This window comes from Eretmochelys imbricata, chromosome 2 (genome assembly GCF_965152235.1).
Source record: "Eretmochelys imbricata isolate rEreImb1 chromosome 2, rEreImb1.hap1, whole genome shotgun sequence".
NCBI classification, from domain to species: domain Eukaryota; kingdom Metazoa; phylum Chordata; order Testudines; family Cheloniidae; genus Eretmochelys; species Eretmochelys imbricata.
In genome coordinates this window covers 261,176,113-261,194,741 of record NC_135573.1, presented here as the reverse complement: position 1 = coordinate 261,194,741, position 18,629 = coordinate 261,176,113, and the positions used below count along the sequence as shown (strand labels likewise).

Genomic DNA, 18,629 nt, shown 5'->3' with positions numbered 1-18,629 from the left:
GCTGTCTAATTTTTACTGTGCATGTAACATGGGAAGAGCTGAGGGGCATTGCTGGGTTCACACACAAGCAGTATGAGGGAATCCCCCTGATGCTGTGAAACTCAAATCTACCTTCAGGCTTTCTGGCTGTCCTGTCCCCTCTATGGGAATGGTCACTGGGAACTGTCTCCTACTCCAGGATGGGAGATGGCCTGCGAGCAGGCTGATGGGGTGGGCTCATGGTTCAGCCTGGCCCCTGCGGGGAGGGTTGAGGGGATATAGATCACAGGAGCTCAACTACTTGCACCCTGTGGGGGGCTGGGATCGTGGGGGTGCTGTGTAGGGTGACCATATTTCCTCAAAAGGAAAATGGGACACCTTATGGGGCACTTGTCCAAGATGCTTGTCTGAGCCCTCCTCCCTACATGGGGCTGGTGCTGGTGTTGCTGGCTGCTGGAGACCCTGGGCGGGGCTGATGTTGGTGTTGCTTCTCACTCAAGCCCTGCCTGCCTACATGTGTGAGGCTGGGGCTAGCATCGGTGCTTGCCTGAGCCGTGACTGCCTCCCTGTACAGGGCTGGCATCACCGCTTGCCTCCCTGTACCCCACTCTTTTGACAAAACAGGGCATTGTCCCATTTGTTCTTGCTAATTGATCAAGCTGGCAAGAGCAAAGTGGACAAAGGCCCACTTTTGCTAGAAAAGTCAGGATGGCCAGTACAGGGCTTAAAAAGTCCTGTCCCAGCCAAAACAGGATGTATGGTTGCCTTCGTGCTGTGGGGTCTGCACTGGGTCTGGCAGGGGCACCGGGGCTTTGATGAGCTAGCTACAGGTCATATCACGGGATGTGTGTGTGTGGAAGGTGGAGCACTTCTCTCTGATGCCCTGGGGGCAGGAGTTGGACTTATTCTGTACCTTTGGGGCAGGAGAGGGTGACTAGCCAAGGCCCTTGCAGTGGCAGGGTCTGGTCTCAACCAAAGTCTATAGACTGATGGTTGGGGGTGCTGGGATGAGGGTGGCACCAAACTGAACCCCTTGGTAGAGGGTAGCATTGAGCTGTGCCTGAAGGATGTGTGGAGGAACTGAGCGTGGGTCCTGGTGAGGGGTTGTCAGTGGCACTGATGCTTAATTGTAATGTAGAATACCAGTGTAATGCAATATGTCCACAAATAGGTGTGTGTGGCCATGCACATATCTATGGATATTTATATACATACTGGCCTCTTTAGCCATTTCTGATGCTGCAGCCTGACACACACACAAACTACCCTTTCCTCACAATATGAAACTATTTTAGCATGGCGATGTATCTGTGGCCCTGAGGAATTGCATAACAAAATGTGGGATAGGGCCAGATTTACTGTGTGGATTAATAGAACTATCCACCAAATTCTAGTCCATATGTCAGGCAGGTATAGCATGAAGATCTGCTTAGGGTACATATATTGTTAATTGTGCAGGATGAGACTGCTGCCAGGGGATGGTTTGTTTATCATTCAAAAGAGGGGGACTTTGTTTCCTGATTTCAAAACAGGAGTTATCACCTCAGTATGTAAATTATCCCATACAACATGTTAAGGGTATTGGAAGGGAAAGTATCACCCTTAGTTCACTTAAAAGGGCCTACATGTTTACTGTATGTAAATTGGAAAAAAGTATTACCACATGTAGAAAATGATTCAAAAGGAAGATCTGGTGAAACATATGGTCATGCCTTATTTGGTACATGGAATTTTCTATGGAATGTGGCAAAATAAGGCCCACTGAAAACTCCATAATAGGAGAATTGGTATGGCATAATTTGGAATACGAAGATGTAAGGGGATATAAGGCCTGTGTTCAGACCACACTTCCAACTAAACTTGGACCTTGATGTTATGCTTTTAGTGTATTGTTTGAAATCACGGTTCAGGAACCCAAAATTGACCAAAGTCCCAACAATACCCAGCCCAGGATGAGGGATGTCCCATCCTGAATTCAGGATGACTAGTGGACTCACTACCATCCCTTTCCCCAGAGTTCTGGTTAACATAGTTTAATTCATGCACATCCCAGTGGTGTTAAACCTGATTGTTGGCACATGGGAGAATCTGAGTATTGTAAACATACCAAGGTTGCATCTTTCTTTTCAGTGCTCCTTGTGGATAAGATAACAGCTTATCAGCAATGAGTACAGGATCTTGCCAACTTAGGGGTACACTCAGAACACATTAAGATAAGGAGTACTTGTGGCACCTTAGAGACTAACAAATTTATTTGAGCATAAGCTTTCGTGAGCTACAGCTCACTTCATCGGATGCATCAGAACACATTGTACACCCATATGCAAAAACATGGTCTTGATTCCTTGGGAATTTGGATCTGTAACAGGATTGTTTGGAACAGGAATGTTAATTTGGAATCGGGGGAATGTCCATTCAACAGGTCACCTTGAAGATGACATCTAGTGAGAGCATCTCAACGTACCCTCCCTGGTGGTTTTCCATCCAGAAACTCAAACTTGGAAAATCCTATGGATGGTCTGTTGCTCTGAAAAAGGGTGTCAGTTCATTTGCAGTAGGTGTGATGTGTTTGAGATAGATGCAGTTTTAAGTGGAATGGAGTATGCGTACCAACAACAGAATAGATCAGCGACTTGCTCGCTCTGACTGACCAAGTGGAAGGCACCAACAGAGAAAGTGGCCTGTGGTGGACAGGGACAGTATCATGTAGTTACTAACTACCAAAAATCTAATCATGGGTGATTGGAGCATCCAGTCACAAATCCAAACTTTTGTTTTGTTCCACCCCAACATGTCCTTACAGGGTATGTAGCACTTTCTCCAGTCCCTGTATTCGAAAACCAGTTATTCTTTCTAGTCCCGACTATCAGGATCTAGCTATGCAGAGTTCACCAACTTTTCATGCGTCTATCTCGCCCCTTGATTTAAAATTAAAACACCTTATGGAAAGGCACAGGTTTAATAGAAACAGAGTGTTCAGTCGATGAAGCAGCACAGGTTAATGAAGTGATGGTATTCATACCTCCCTACTGTATGTTCACTCCATGCCTCCGATGAAGTGGGTTTCAGCCCACAAAAGCTTATGCCCCAAAAAAATGTGTTCGTCTCTAAAGTGCCACAGGACCTCTCTCCTTGTTTTTGCTGATACAGACTCGCACTTGCTACCCCTCTGACACCTGCTTCGATCTTGGCCTCTATTAATCTTGGTACCAGACCACAGGGAGCTCTCTTCCCCGAGCGATTCAGGGGAACTTCATTGCAATCGGGTCTCACACGAAAGCCCAAGGGATCGAGCAAGGGACGCAGGAAGCGGGAGATGGAACCGGCCAGCACCGCTGTGCACAGAGAGCGACCAGCCGGCCAGGCCACGCGGCCCCGCCAGCCGGCCCCACACCCAGGGCGCACAAGGCACGTGCACGGCGGCCCCGCCCCCGCCGGCTCCCACCCAAGCGGCGTCGCTTCAGGAAAGGCCCCGGATGTCGTAACACTCCGAGCCGCCCTCCTCTGCTTTCCGGCCGCCCCGTCTCCGCGGGGATGGTTGCCGGGGCAACCACCCCGCGTCCTCCTCCTGGGGGGGCGGCTCGGCGAGCGGGCTCTCGGGTTGGGCTAGTGGCGCTGCCCGGCCCCCCGCGCGGGGCGGGGGCTGAGGGGACGCGGATCGCGGGAGCTCCAGGGGAGTCGCAGCCCGGGAGGTGGGTGCGGGGCGCCGCGGGACCAGCGACCCCGAACTGGGGCTGGCAGGGGGGCCCCTGGGCTTCGGGTGGAGCTGGGTCCAGGCCGTGCCCCGGGGGGGCGGGGCCGGGGGGGGTCTCTCCTCCGTGTGCCCATGGGGACGACTCTCTTTCTGGCCCTAGGGGGAGGAGTGGCTCCAGGCCAGGCCTCTGGGGCGGAGGGGTACTCCCCCCTATGCCTATTGGGGGGGCAAGGACTTCTCTCTGTGCCCCTGGGGGGAGGGGTGGCTCCAGGCCAGGCCTCTGGGGTGGGGGGGGGGTAGTCCCTCCTATGCCTGTGGGGGGGGGTGAGGACTTCTCTCTGTGCCCCTGGGGGGAGGGGTGACTCCAGTCCAGGCCTCCGGGGTGGGGGGGGTAGTCCCCCCAATGCCTGTGGGGTGGGTGAGGACTTCTCTCTGTGCCCCTGTGGGGAGGGGTGGCTCCAGGCCAGGCCTCTGTGGCGGGGGAGGGGGAGTACTCCTCTCTATGCCCATGGGGCGAGGACTTCTCCCTCTGCCCCTGCGGGGAAGGGTTGGCACTGTCTTGTGCGCTGGGGGTGTCCCCAGCCAGTGCCTTCGCAGTGGCAGGAGCTGCCTTCAGCCTATACACCTGGGTTGAGGGCGGGGGGTGCTAAGCTAGGACACCGATGCTGAATTGTAATGTAGGATGCCTGTGTAATGCAATATGGCCACAAATAATTGCTATACCTCTGTGCGTTTGCCCCCTGAACCCCTGCATATGTCTGTGGAGATTTACATTATATATGTACTGGACTCTTTAGCTGCTTGCAATGATGCAACATGACTCACAGTAACTGAACTACAAACACACCATCGTCTTTCGAGAAGAATGGTTGCCATTCATGTATTCAGATGTGTGTTTATATGCTCGCATATATAATATATGTATGTATAATATATGAAATAATTTTTCATCACTGTAGATGTTTTCTTACCTTGGGGTTGTTGTTTTTTTAAGAACGTGTCTGAATTATTTTTTCTTTTAAAGAACACTCTTGGAACATGTCTAGCATTGGTAGACCGTCCTGGAGATTTAAATCTGCTACCCGCAGACAACAGCAGTACAGCCTTCCCCACACTGCCCTATTTAGTGCCTCAATCCTATTTTGATCAGACTGTCTGGAGGGAAAGTGTACTTTGTTCTACATGCTTGTGAAATCATCAACCTTTTTGTCAAGAAGGATGCACAATAGCTGACTGTCAGGGGGTTGTATCACAGTTCTGGTCATGCTTCCCCTGCTGGACACTCAGCCGTTTGTCATGAAGGGATCCAAACACTGAATCCCACGTGCCTTTAGCTTGCTGGAGCTGGACAGAATTTAGGTACTGTTTCTGACTTTGGGTCTCTAGACATGCACTCCTGCTGTAGACCTCACATCTGACACCCCTCTTGGCAGTGGGGACTCTGCAGCCCAATTGCCTGAGTCTTGAAACTAGTGCTGTCTCCCCCAAGCCTTCCCAGCAGCACTTCTGTGATCCCCAGAATTCCACTGAAGGTGTGAACCTTCTGGTTTACATTTTACCTCTTCAGCGGCCCGTGACAGCGAACACCAACAGACACCCAGACTCTGCACAGGATTCTTAAACATCGTTCTTTACTTAGCACAAGCAACATAAAGATCTTTTCAAAATAATGAACATAGGTGTATGTTTCCCTGCCTCAGTTTCGTACCCCTCTGGAGAGCTCTTTGGGCTTAAGCAGAGCACTCTGGGAAGTCTGAAATCCTTCCCTCCAGCTCATGGTTTCTCTCCAGAAACATAGAGCCTGAATAAGTCAGCTAATTTTTTTCTGATCCTTTGCTGGTCCCCCACTATGAAAGCATTCCTCCTGTCTTTTCCTTTCTCCTGTGTGTGTGTCTCTGTGTCTCAAGTTTATATGTCTTACCTACATCTTGTTTCTTTGTTCTTCTGCTGAGGATTTTCCACTCCTGCTTCTCTGCTCAGGCAGCCTCCTTAGTATACCCATTGTGCGGTAAGAGCACAGGCATGAAGATTAATGACTCTGCATTGTCCCTGCTCTGGTGGGAATGAGCTACAGCCCCTATCAGCAAATGGTGGGTTCCACATTCACACAGAGGTGTATTCCATGATATAACAATAACTTCACAACATTAACTGGAATTCATAAGTTGTACATAAACAGATTCCCCAAATTGTCACAGGTTGCAAGGAATGACATTTGTTAGGAACTTGAGTGAGATTATTATAGACCGAACAATTTGTATAGCACCTAGCACAATGGGGCCACAATCACGTTTGGGTCTGGTGAGCTCTACTTTAATGGGGTGAGAGAAGGCAGTTCAGTTTCCATGGCCTGATTCAGTTCATAGCCCTGCTGATACTGCCGAAAAAGGGGATGGGTGGGGGCACTGGACTGAGGCCACCAAACTCATTTAATTCACACAAACCACTGACCTTGGAGTGGAAGGTTTTCTAATTACCAAATCCCTTAATCGTTACTTCTGGTTAATTCTTCATTAAAACAGTACTAAAGGCTTCATTCAAGAAAAATGGAATATTCTCTAAGACAGCGGTTCTCAAAGCCGGTCCGCCACTTGTTCAGGGAAAGTCATTGGCGCGCCAGACCGGTTTGTTTACCTGCCGCGTCCACAGGTTCGGCCGATCGTGGCTCCCACTGGCCGCGGTTCACCCCTCCAGGCCAATGGGGGCTGCTGGAAGCTGTGGCCAGCAAATCCCTTGGCCCATGCCGCTTCCCACAGCCCCCATTGGCCTGGAGCAGCAAACCACGGCCAGTGGGAGCCGCAATTGGCCGAACCTGCGGACGCGGCAGGTAAACAAACCGGTCCCGCGCGCCAGGGGCTTTCCCTGAACAAGCAGCGGACCAGCTTTGAGAACTACTGCTCTAAGATAAATATATTTGTGTAAATTACTTTTTGGAGGCCATGACTTTAAAAGTTATTATCTTTTATGTATGTTGTACCAAAAGCATTGTAAATACTTGAAGACACTCTCCTTGCCCAGGGAACTTACATTCTAGATTCATGTCAAACACAGGGAGGGCAGTGGAATGCAGCAGAAGGCAGTGATCACAAATTGCCAAAATTTAGCAAGGTTCAAAAAGGGATTGGACATTTTTATGGATAACAGGAATATCCAGAGTTATAATAGTTCATGCTAAAAGATTTTGGAAGCGATACTAACCCACACGCTGCAGGCTTTAAGTAAATCTCTACCTTTTGAGAATTAGGAGGAAACCTAACGTGCAACAAGATTATCCCACATCTGCCTAATGTGAGGTTTCTTTCACCTTCCTCTTGAAGCATCTGGTACTGGCAACTGTGAGAGACTGGAGATTGGACTAGTAAGACCACAAGTCTGATCCAGTCTGGCAATTCCTATGTTCCTATTAATCAGTGAAGTATAGCATATATCTTGTTGGTACTGTGGTTTTTATTTGGATTGTCTTTTAAAATGATTATTTAATTCATTGTTTTTTAAACTTCAAGTATGGGGGAAGGCTACCTGTGGTCTGGTTTGTAAACCGCTACCAGAGGGGAAGATTGGTTTGTGGCATCTATGACAGAGCAGAGGAGAGAGTGGGAAAGGATACAAAGAAGCCAGTTAGATGGGAGGCTAGTTTTGAAAAGGTTCTCATTCTGTAATCTTCTGCTCTGATTTTTTTTCTTGTTTTGTTTTTAGCAAACCATGGACTCTGACAAAGGAGTGAATGAAAATTTAAAAATCCAGTTTAAGGCTTTACAGGAGCAACAGCAGAGGAGGCTACAAAATCTTATGGAGAAAAAGAAAGAAAAGCAGCACATTCAGAAAGACAGCAGCAACAACCCAAAGGAGACTTTTGGAGTCCAGGATGATTTAAATCTGTTTAAAGTAGATGGACAACTATCAAATGAAGAGATCAGCAAAAGGTAAAGGTACAATTCACATTGTTAGAAAGGATACAGAACTATACTTAGCACCTCGTCCTACAAACTCCCACTGACGTTAATATGTAAAATCACTACTGACATCACGGATTGGCAATCTATCTGTAGGGCTATCAAGTCTTCATCAGTGTAGTATTTGAGTACCTAATAATCTTCAATGTATTTATCCTCATAACACCCCAGTGAGGGAGGGAGGTGCTGTCTGTAATGCTTATAGACCAGGTGCCAACTCATGCCAAGGCCCAGGGCCTCACTGATGCTTTTCATTAGCTCTCCACAGCTCATCTCTACTACACTGTGACCTACTCCCTCCTTTTTGCTTTAGTTTATTCTCAAATTTAACTAATAAAGCGATATGATGCGATGGAGATGTTTCTCAGAGGAAAGTCTGTTTATATGCAGGTTTCAGAGTAGCAGCCGTGTTAGTCTGTATTCGCAAAAAGAACAGGAGGACTTGTGGCACCTTAGAGACTAACAAATTTATTTGAGCATAAGCTTTCGTGAACTACAGCTCACTTCATCGGATGCATTCAATGGAAAATACAGTGGGGAGATTTATATACATATAGAACATGAAACAGTGGGTGTCACCATACACACTGTAACGAGAGTGATCACTTAAGGTGAGCTATTACCAGCAGGAGAGTGGGGAGGGAGAGGGAACGACCTTTTGTAGTGTTAATCAAGGTGGGCCATTTCCAGCAGTTGACAAGAACGTCTGAGGAACGGTGGGGGATGGAATAAACATGGGGAAATAGTTTTACTTTATGTAATGACCCATCCACTCCCAGTCTGTATTCAAGCCTAAGTTAATTGTATCCAGTTTGCAAACTAATTCCAATTCAGCAGTCTCTCGTTGGAGTCTGTTTCTGAAGTTTTTTTGTTGAAGAATTGCAACTTTTAGGTCTGTAATCGAGTGACCAAAGAGATTGAAGTGTTCTCCAGCTGGATTTTGAATGTTATAATTCTTGACGTCTGATTTGTGTCCATTTATTCTTTTACGTAGAGACTGTCCAGTTTGACCAATGTAAATGGCAGAGGGGCATTGCTGGCACATGATGGCATATATCACATTGGTGGATGTGCAGGTGAACGAGCCTCTGATAGCGTGGCTGATGTGATTAGGCCCTATGATGGTGTCCCCTGAATAGATATGTGGACACAGTTGGCAACGGGCTTTGTTGCAAGGATAGGTTCCTGAGTTAGTGGTTCTGTTGTGTGGTGTGTGGTTGCTGGTGAGTATTTGCTTCAGGTTGGGGGGCTGTCTGTAAGCAAGGACTGGCCTGTCTCCCAAGATCTGTGAGAGTGATGGGTCGTCCTTCAGGATAGGTTGTAGATCCTTGATGATGCGTTGGAGAGGTTTTAGTTGGGGGCTGAAGGTGATGGCTAGTGGCGTTCTGTTATTTTCTTTGTTGGGCCTGTCCTGTAGTAGGTGACTTCTGGATACTCTTCTGGCTCTGTCAATCTGTTTCTTCACTTCAGCAGGTGGGTATTGTAGTTGTAAGGATGCTTGATAGAGATCTTGTAGGTATTTGTCTCTGTCTGAGGGGTTGGAGCAAATGCGGTTGTATCGTAGAGCTTGGCTGTAGACTATGGATCGTGTTGTGTGGTCTGGATGAAAGCTGGAGGCATGTAGGTAGGAATAGCGGTCAGTAGGTTTCCGGTACAGGGCGGTGTTTATGTGACCATCGCTTATTAGCACCGCAGTGTCCAGGAAGTGGATCTCTTGTGTGGATTGGTCCAGGCTGAGGTTGATGGTGGGATGGAAATTATTGAAATCATGGTGGAATTCCTCAAGGGCTTCTTTTCCATGGGTCCAGATGATGAAGATGTCATCATCCCACCATTCCTCAGATGTTCTTGTCAACTACTGGAAATGGCCCACCTTGATTATCACTACAAAAGGTTCTCCACCCCCCCTCCCTCCCGCCTGCTCTCCTGCTGGTAATATCTCACCTTAAGTGATCACTCTCCTTACAGTGTGTATGGTAACACCCATTGTTTCATGTTCTCGATGTATATAAAACTCCACACTGTATTTTCCACTGAATGCATCCGATGAAGTGAGCTGTAGCTCACGAAAGCTTATGTTCAAATAAATTTGTTAGTCTCTAAGGTGCCACAAGTCCTCCTTTTCTTTTTGTTTATATGCTGTTAGGAGTTTAATCCTCCTCTGGCAAAACTAATTTTGGTCAAATTTTGGAAAACAGCTCTGAAGAAAACCTATGTGGAAAGTTGGAAATGGAGGGTTAGATTTTGAAACTTTATTCCTGATTAACTTCATAACTGTTTAAAAATGTATTTGTGCACAAGTTTATGTCCAGCAAAAAACGGTACTGTTTTACTGTATGAGTCTCTATGGAATTGGGTAGAAACCTGGGAATGACGTATTTTTTCACCTCTCTGAGTGGATTGCGGCATTGTTTGCTCTTCTTCTTTTTGAATATTGCAGAAGGCTTTGAATTCCCTTTAATCTGGGGGTTTACACCAGGAATATACCACTTAATTATGAGTGTTTTGAAGCTTTCCTTAAATTGGTTCTGCTTATTATATTTATACAGGGAATATGTACCTAAAACCAGAAATTGATTTGGGCAGAGAAAACGCATCTTTTTTTGCACAGGCATGATTTGGTCTCCATTCAGAAACTGACATTTATGGGGACCCTTTAAGAAAGGCAAGGAAGGATGGTCCAGTGGCTAGTGCACTAGTCTGGGCTCTGGGAGACCCTTGTTCAATTCCTACTCTTCTGCCAACATCTTGTGTGATTTTGGGAAGTCACTTAGATTCTCTGTGGCTCTTGATTAAATAGGGATAATAGCGCTGCCCTTCCTCATAGGGGTGCTGTGAGGATAACTACATTAAAGATTGAGAGGTGCTCAGGTACTGTGGGGATGGGAGCCATCTAAGTACCTAAGATCTTAAGTTCCATTGTATGCAGTGTAGTTGGAGCCATGTCAGTCCCAGGATATTAGAGAGACAAGGTGGTTAGGGTAATATCTTTATTGGACCAACTTCTGTTGTTGAGAGAGACAAGCTTTCAAGCCATACAGAGCTCTTCTTCAGGTGTGGGAAAGGAACTCCCAGCATCACAGTAAATGCAACAGGTGGAGCAGATTGTTTAGCATAATATTGTAAGGGACCACTCTAGGTAGAGTGGCCTGTGAACATCTCTGCAGTTATAGGACAAAGTTAACTCAATAACTTAGTCAGGAGTCCTACCAGAGCTAACTTTCTTGTGGTATTTCCACTCCTTGTCCCAGACAAAGACCAGAAGCACTGAAGTTAACTGAATTTATTGACTCTCAAAACTTAATTTACTTACCCCTAGTGAACATAGCTCATTAGGTATGGTTTTATGTGTAATCAAACTTATTATTAATTTTATTATTCTGAGCATATATTTGAAGCTGGTATCTGCCATAATTGCTGATTTGTTTTCTAGGTTGCTTGAGGATGAAAACGAGCAGCTTCAGGATCAGCTTCGAGAGGTTGTAGATGAAAATGGCAGGCTGTACAAACTGGTGAAGGAGAGAGATTTTGAAATCCGGCAGCTTCGAAAGAAAATAGAGGAGGAGAGATTAGCCCTGAAAGGTAAACGGAACAGATGTATAGACTCACTTCTGCAGCAAGACAGGCCATTTTGTAGGAACTTGTTGCTTGATGCTCATAACAATAGCTGGTAACAGGACTGTGGTAATAGTTTAGTTCATAACAATGATTTCATATGTCATCTCTTCACTTCCTACATGGTACTGCTCCCAATACTCTGCACCTTCATCCCTTCCACGTAGCACTACCCAGCCTGCAGGAGTGACTATGGATTTTCAGCATTCACATCTTCCATTGATTTCATTTGGAGTTGCAGGTTCTCAGCCTTTTGAAAATCATGCCCTGCGGTGTTAGGGCTATAGTAATTCCCCTGCACTGATGCTGTATGAGAGAGTGAGGGAAACTGAGGGCTCTGGGTCTGGTGAATTAGTTAGGCCTTTTTAAAAGAGACTAATTGCCTGAGAGGATTTGGAGCTGTCCCTAACTCCCAGCTATATCACAGAGGTGTGTTACAAGGGACCCTCTTTCTTCTGATTGCTATTATATTTTAGGGTTTCTCAACAATCATGTGAGAGTGCTTAGAGGCTTTTCTTCTTCCTGAATATCAGAAATTATTGGGGAATGGTGGTATCAAATTTAGGCTGCACGTCACTTTTCTTCCACTCTCTGGCTGATTCCTGCAACTGAAATGGCAGCCAGGGAGAGCGAGCCCAGTAACTTCAGGCCAGAACATCTTTAAAATGAGGAGAAAGCAGATCAAAAAGTGGCGTGTGTGTAGTCACGGCTGATGAGAAGCATCTCTGCAGCACTCTGTGCTTTTATTCATGTGAGGAAAAAATGCTCTTTGTGCTGCATGTGTATTGTTCTTTTCCCCTGGCTGAATCCTTTTAGGGCCATACTGGGCCTCTTCCACTAGCTGCCAGTGGCCTTTCACTGTCGCCTCCACAGGCCTCTTCAGTGTGCTGCCTTGGGCCTTTTTTCACTGACTGCTGTGGGCCTCTCCTTTTGGCTACCAAAAGCATCTTCCTTCAGCTACCACAGGCCTTCATGTTGGCTACAGCAGGCTTCTTGTCACAGGGAACTTATGTGTGCCTGTTCCAGGTACAGTGAGACATAGTGGAATTGCTGGTGGGGATTAGAGGTTGTGCTCCTAAACTTTGTCTTTGATGTCACTGCCATTGAATCATTATTCTGATACTCTTGAATTTCATTCTCATGTGCTTGTAGAGGAGGAGTTAGAACCTTCTCCAAAGATGTAAAGCAACTATATCACCATTAGTGAAACCACTCAGGTGCTTTTAGCATCATCACTCAAAGTGTCTAATTCTTCTCCTGTTAAAGTCTCACCATTTCTATTAATGCTTTTATCTCTTTTTCTAAAGAAAAGTTTGGGCTTGCTAAATGCTCCTCTTTCAGTCATATTGTAATTACATGCTCCGGTTGTCATTTTTCCCCTTAATAAACTCCAGCTAAGGATGCAGTAAATTCAGATCTCTCACCTGAGATGGGAGTTGTGGGTGTTGTCCAGAGGAATGGGCACCTGGACCTCTGGGTTTTAGTGCTGGATTTGCCACTGATGCACTATGTGGTCTTAAACAAGTCATTCAACCTCTGTATCCTCATCTGTAAAATGGGGGTAATGATATTTCCTATGTCAGAGGGAAGGATATTCTAAGAATTATAAGTCTCCCCACTGTATTTTCCACTGAATGCGTCCGATGAAGTGAGCTGTAGCTCACGAAAGCTTATGCTCAAATAAATTTGTTAGTCTCTAAGGTGCCACAAGTCCTTCTTTTCTTTTTGCGGATACAGACTAACGCTGCTGCTACTCTGAAACTTAAGAATTAATGTCTGTAAAAGAGCTTTGAGATTCTTAGATGAAAGGTGCTCTAAAAAGGCAAAATATTATTCTTTATTTATAGTATCTTACAGGAGGCACATCTGAGACATAAACGAACCTCAGTTCCACACAGATCTGTTAATTGTTTATTACTGACATCAAAAATGATGAATCCTGGAAGTCAAATTTTAGAAACTTTATTCATGTTGAAGAAACAAATGCCACAGACTCTTAAATTCCTCCTCTGTTATTTTGTGTTGCATTCCTCATTTTGCATCTCTGCCCTGTTTAAATGCTTGTATCACACACACTTGGGGCCCTGGCTAGGTGGACAGCTATGATTAAAACTGCATAAAACTTAAATGGTACTGGGTGTTTAACAATTTAGACATGTAGTCCTAGCTTCTTCCACCAGGCGTCATTGTTGCCCAGAGTAGCTGCGATGACCAAAATAGGAAAGGAGAATAACTGCAATAAGCACGACTGAATGACGCATACCTTATACGTTCATGCTTTCTTATTCCTTGCATTTTATATTTAATAACCAAAAGACAGTATGTCTAATGGTTAGAGCTAGAAACTGGGAGCCAGGACTCCTGAATTCTGTTTCTGCTCCTGCAGCTGACACATAGGGTAGCGTTGGGCAAGTCACTCTGGGCCAGATTTTTAAGGTATTTAAGTGCCTAACACCCATTGATTTAAATGGGAATTAGGTACCTAAATGCCTTTAAAAATCTGGCCTCTGTATCTCAATTTTCCATATCTGTAATATGGAGATAATGATCATCACCCATCTCTCAGAGGTATAAAGCACTTTAAGCCTCTTGTATGAAAATGCTATTTATTTGTTTTTATTATAATAATTATCACTAATTGTTAATTATTATGAGGAGGAGGAGGAGTAATAGTTCCCGGAGATGGGAGGAAGCATTATACCAGATCAAAAGAGCAAGAATGATGCAGACGCATTTTTCAATAATAGATTAATTAGTTTCTTTGCAAGAATTTTCAATAATAACACATATGGGGTCACATTCTCCCCTGACCCACACTCTGTGTAATCCATTTTAAGTAAATTGAGTTGTACAAGGCATAACATTTTCGTAAGAGATTTAGAATTAATTGGGGTTCCATACATTGCATCAGAATTCATGTGGTATGAGATACCGAGGATCCTTACAGACATTGGCAAACAGGTCATCACAAAGCTTGAAACGCTGAGGGGACAGATCAGCAGAACTATGGGGGTTTGGCAGCTAATGGCAGTAGCCCAGGAAAATCTTCATATACCTGCGGAAGAGTTACTGCTCAGGGTTTTTACTTCCTGTGTATTATTGTAGAGATAGAGATATTCTTGTACATGTTTTTAATTATTATTGTACTTGTACATAGTACCTTTTCATCACTTAAATTACATGACAGTCTGAATGGTATGCAAAGATTACTTTATCTACAACTCGGGGAGAATGTAGCATCTGTTTGACAGTGTACAGTAACATTGTGGAACTATTAAGAACCCATGTGAAAGTACAAGGTGTTTTTTAATAGGAACCGTGTAATTACCCATTTGGCATGTAGCCAGGACTCTAACCCTTTAGAACAGTGAAGGGATCGAGCAAAACTGGTACCTTTGGTTCAGCAGCTGCTCCAGTGCTAAGCTGCCAGTGCAAACTGGGCATTGGTATTTTCACCACCATGTCACGAAAACCTACTCAAAACAGGCTCTCACAATACCGTGAGCAAACTAGCTGAGCCTTGTCTATACTAGTGCTTACGCCATTGCTACTCCCAGAGCAGCTGCATTCTTGCTGGCGTTTGTCGAAATGTGGGTTATAGCTTAGCATGGACAAGGCATTCATGACCACAAGTGGAAAGGGCCTCTGCTTTATGTCTCATGCCAAAGACGGTACCTCCAGGAACATAGTGCCTCCAGCACCATGATAAGATATTGGGTGAGCACTAACTGAGGGCTGGGTGGCATAAGTTGGATCATGAATGCCTCTCTCTCTCCCTTGCTATGCACTCTCTCTTTAACCATGCAGTTGTGCTTAGTACAGATCTAAATGAAGGAGGTTTGGTCATAAAAATACAGTATGCTCTTGGTAGAGAAGAAAAACATTAGTTAATCTGGATCCTGCAGCTAAGATTTTTCCTTCATTTTATGTATTTCTCTTTTTTTTCTTCAGGGATGTCTGGTTTAGCAGGGGATGTTGCAGCTACTAAAATCGTTGAACTGTCCAAAAAGAATCGTGAGCTAACTGCTGAGACAGAGAGTGAAAAAGCCAAAGTGAAACAGCTGAATAACAAAGTCAAAGAGCTTGAAAAAGAAGTACGGACTCTTCTGTTGTCATGGTAGAGCTTCGAAATCAGGCCAGTAGCTTTCTGAGGGCAATGTCAGCTTGAGAAACTGGTTTTGATTCTTGTTACTACTGGTCGGCTTGTTACAGCATCAGTTCTTGCCATGGGTTCTTTTCATCCCTGCCCTTGGAAGGACAGATGGGTTCATTCTTTTAGCAGTTTCCATCCTTTCTGGAAGGATGGGAATGAGGTATAATGAGCCAGAGATTCATGAAATGCCAGTTAGAAATCTGAACATGCAGGTGCTTGTCCAAAGGGTAATCACAGCAATCTTCTAGTTATGCCTTCTGGGGTGGCTCTTTTTTGGTAGGAATTATTTCTCCGCACCTTGGAGAATGAGGCCACAGACCTGTAGAACTGTCCCAGCTAATCCAAAAGGAGCCCTAACTTTCCTGAAGCTCAGTCATGGGGTATTACACAGTAGGATTTTTCCCCTTTAAAATACCTATGGAGTCATAGGGTTAAGTAAAATAATTTCTTTTATTCAATTTTGCATGATTTTCATATAAAATGGGTGAATTGGAATTCAAAAGTCTACATTTTATTGAGCAAACCGATTTTAGACGTGAGCATCTGTCAGGGTTCCCTCCCCACTCTGAACTCTGGGGTACAGATGTGGGGACCCGCCTGAAAGACCCCCTAAGCTTATTTCTACCAGCTTAGGTTAAAAACTTCCCCAAGGCACAAATCCTTCCTTGTCCTTGGATGGGTACTGCTGCCACCACCAAATGAGCTAGACAAAGATTCAGGAAAAGGATCACTTGGAGTTCCTGTTTCCCCAAAATATCCCGCCAAACTCCTTCACCCCGTTTCCTGGGGAGGCTTGAGAATCATATACCAACCAAATAGGTAAACCAGGTGAGCACAGACCAGACTCTTGCGTTTTTAGGACACTAAAAACCAATCAGATTCTTAAAAACAGAACTTTATTATAAAGAAAAAAGTAAAAGAAGCACCTCTGTAAAATCAGGATGAAAGGTAATTTTACAGGGTAATAACATTTAAAACACAGAGGATTCCGCTCTAGGCAAAACTTTAAAGTTACAAAAAAACAAGACTAAACCTCCCTCTTAGCTTAGGGAAAATTCACAAGCTAAAACAAAAGATAATCTAATGCATTTCCTTGCTTTACTTACAATTTTTGTAATCTAGATGCTCATTTTAAGTAGGGTTTTAGGAGGGGGTGTTTTTTCTGCCCTGGTCTCTCTCTGTCCCGGAGAGAACAACAAAGAAAACACAAACGAAAAACCTCCCCCCATAGATTTGAAAGGATCTTCTTCCTTCATTGGTCTTTTTGGTCAGGTGCCAACCAGTTTATTTGAGCTTCTTAACCCCTTACAGGTAAAGGAGGGATTTTATGCTACCCTTAGCTGTATGTTTATGACAGCATCATAATAGGATGTTCTGATCCCATGCACTGATCTCTATTAGACTTGATCTGCATTTAAGTACATAGATACCTGCTTTATGTACCTAACTCCTGAATGTGAGCATCCTCGGTGCCCACATTTGACGACTGATCCCACAATTGCAAGTCAGCAGCTGGTTGCGGTTCTTTCTTTTAGTAAAATAGCACAGCTTCTCTCAGGGAAGATTTAATTATGTGTTTTTGAAATATGTATTTATGTGGCTACCTGGAAAGTTTAATGGAAGATGAAGACATTTTTGCTGGAGTAATTAAAAGCTACACATGCTTTTGAAGTCACTGTTATTCTTCAGCGTAATCTTCCTTGGAGTTATGCTCTGGTCACTGTATGCATTCTGTAATGTGTGCATGTGTTTCAGCTACAAACAGCCCTCGGAAAAATCCAGTCTCTTGGTGGCAATGACTCAGGAATCAAGCAATCGATGTTGAGAACAATGGAAGGAAACTCGGTATGAATTAAGAAAAGGAGTACTTGTGGCACCTTAGAGACTAACAAAATTTATTTGAGCATAAGCTTTCATGAGCTATGTTTTTTATAGAAAAATTCAAAATGACAACTAATAATTTGTTCCTTTCTGTTGTACAGTCTCTTTCATCATGATGAAATCGTCTATCCTTGCCACTGGTATTATAATCTGTCCTAATTGCTGTATGTTCAAACTCAGTGAGTGAGTTTGAGTGGGTGGTTATAGTGTTGGAAAAGAAAAAGTTTTGTGACCTGGTCAACTGATCTTTCCTTTCTCCCTGCTGCATCTTTACAGGGCCTCCGATTAAACAAGGGTTATAGTACATGTCAGCTTCAGAGCTCACCAAGCAAACCATGATCTACCACATACCATCGTAATTGGGGGGGGAGGGGGGGTTACAGGAGAATTGATAATTATTTCCATAGATAAAAGAAACAATAATTGTTAATTTTTAAGAGGTCCCTGCCAAGTTCTGTCAGAGTTGCATTGTGGTTTGTTTTTATTTTCTTTCAATAACACAACTCAGTTAAGGGGTTATTCCACAGCTTGGGAGCCTAGTGGAAGGATGGTAGAAGAGGCATTGGAGAGGCAGGATGACCCAGAGGATAAAACACAGGACTTGGAGTCAGGCAGATCTAGGCTGTATTCCGGGCTCTGCCACAGACTGACTGTGGGATCCAGGGCAAACCACTGAACACTCAGTTTCCCCATCTGTAAAAGGGGTATAATAACAGTTACTTGTTTCACGTCAATGTTGAGGGTTAATTCATTATTGTTTGCAGAAGCACTTTTGAGGATTCACAAGATGCACAGAGTATCATTATTATTAGAGGAAGCACAATCCACTGCTACACAGGCAAGGCGAACGGGCTGATTAGGACTTGGAGTCCAGTGGAGATATTGCACTCAGTCTGTGATGAAGGGTGTCCCTCTGTCTCCTCAAGACAGATGGGTTTGATCAGGAGCAATTTGTAGACTGAGACCTCCTTTGCTGAAAGGTCACTATATCTCTCAGAATGTACATGTACATTGCTATTCTGTATCAACCCATTCTGAGACACGTCTGAGCTTTCCTCTTGGTCACGTATTGTCCTTTCTGGTAGTTAGTTCTGTTTTCTATAGTGGATTCCATCCTTATCAAACACATTTTCCTTCTCTCAAAGCCTGAAAGTCCAGAGTTGAAAGCTTTGCAAGAAAAATTAACTACAGCCAACTTTAAAGCAATGGAGTATCGCAATCAGCTCCAAACCACAAAACAGGAACTAAAGATGATGCAAAAGGTACTAGTCCACATCTTGTAATGTATATAGTGATCTGGGCCTGGTTTCTGTAAGGGAGACCGTTTGTTTGTTAAATCAAGAATGGTGCTTTG

General features: G+C 44.5%; 1 protein-coding gene across 2 annotated transcripts in view; it reads left to right on the top strand.

The window, feature by feature from the left end:
• The first annotated feature begins 3,487 nt into the window (after nucleotides 1-3,487).
• CCDC13 (coiled-coil domain containing 13) overlaps nucleotides 3,488-18,629 on the top strand; it is a 37,098-nt gene continuing 21,956 nt past the window's right edge. For both annotated transcript variants that reach the window (XM_077808450.1, XM_077808451.1), the window contains exons 1-6: nucleotides 3,488-3,671; nucleotides 7,370-7,596; nucleotides 11,060-11,208; nucleotides 15,193-15,335; nucleotides 17,150-17,239; nucleotides 18,421-18,537. In XM_077808450.1, coding sequence (XP_077664576.1) covers nucleotides 7,376-7,596; nucleotides 11,060-11,208; nucleotides 15,193-15,335; nucleotides 17,150-17,239; nucleotides 18,421-18,537 — 720 coding nt within the window. In that variant the 5' untranslated portion in view covers nucleotides 3,488-3,671; nucleotides 7,370-7,375. The remainder of the gene's footprint in view (nucleotides 3,672-7,369; nucleotides 7,597-11,059; nucleotides 11,209-15,192; nucleotides 15,336-17,149; nucleotides 17,240-18,420; nucleotides 18,538-18,629) is intronic.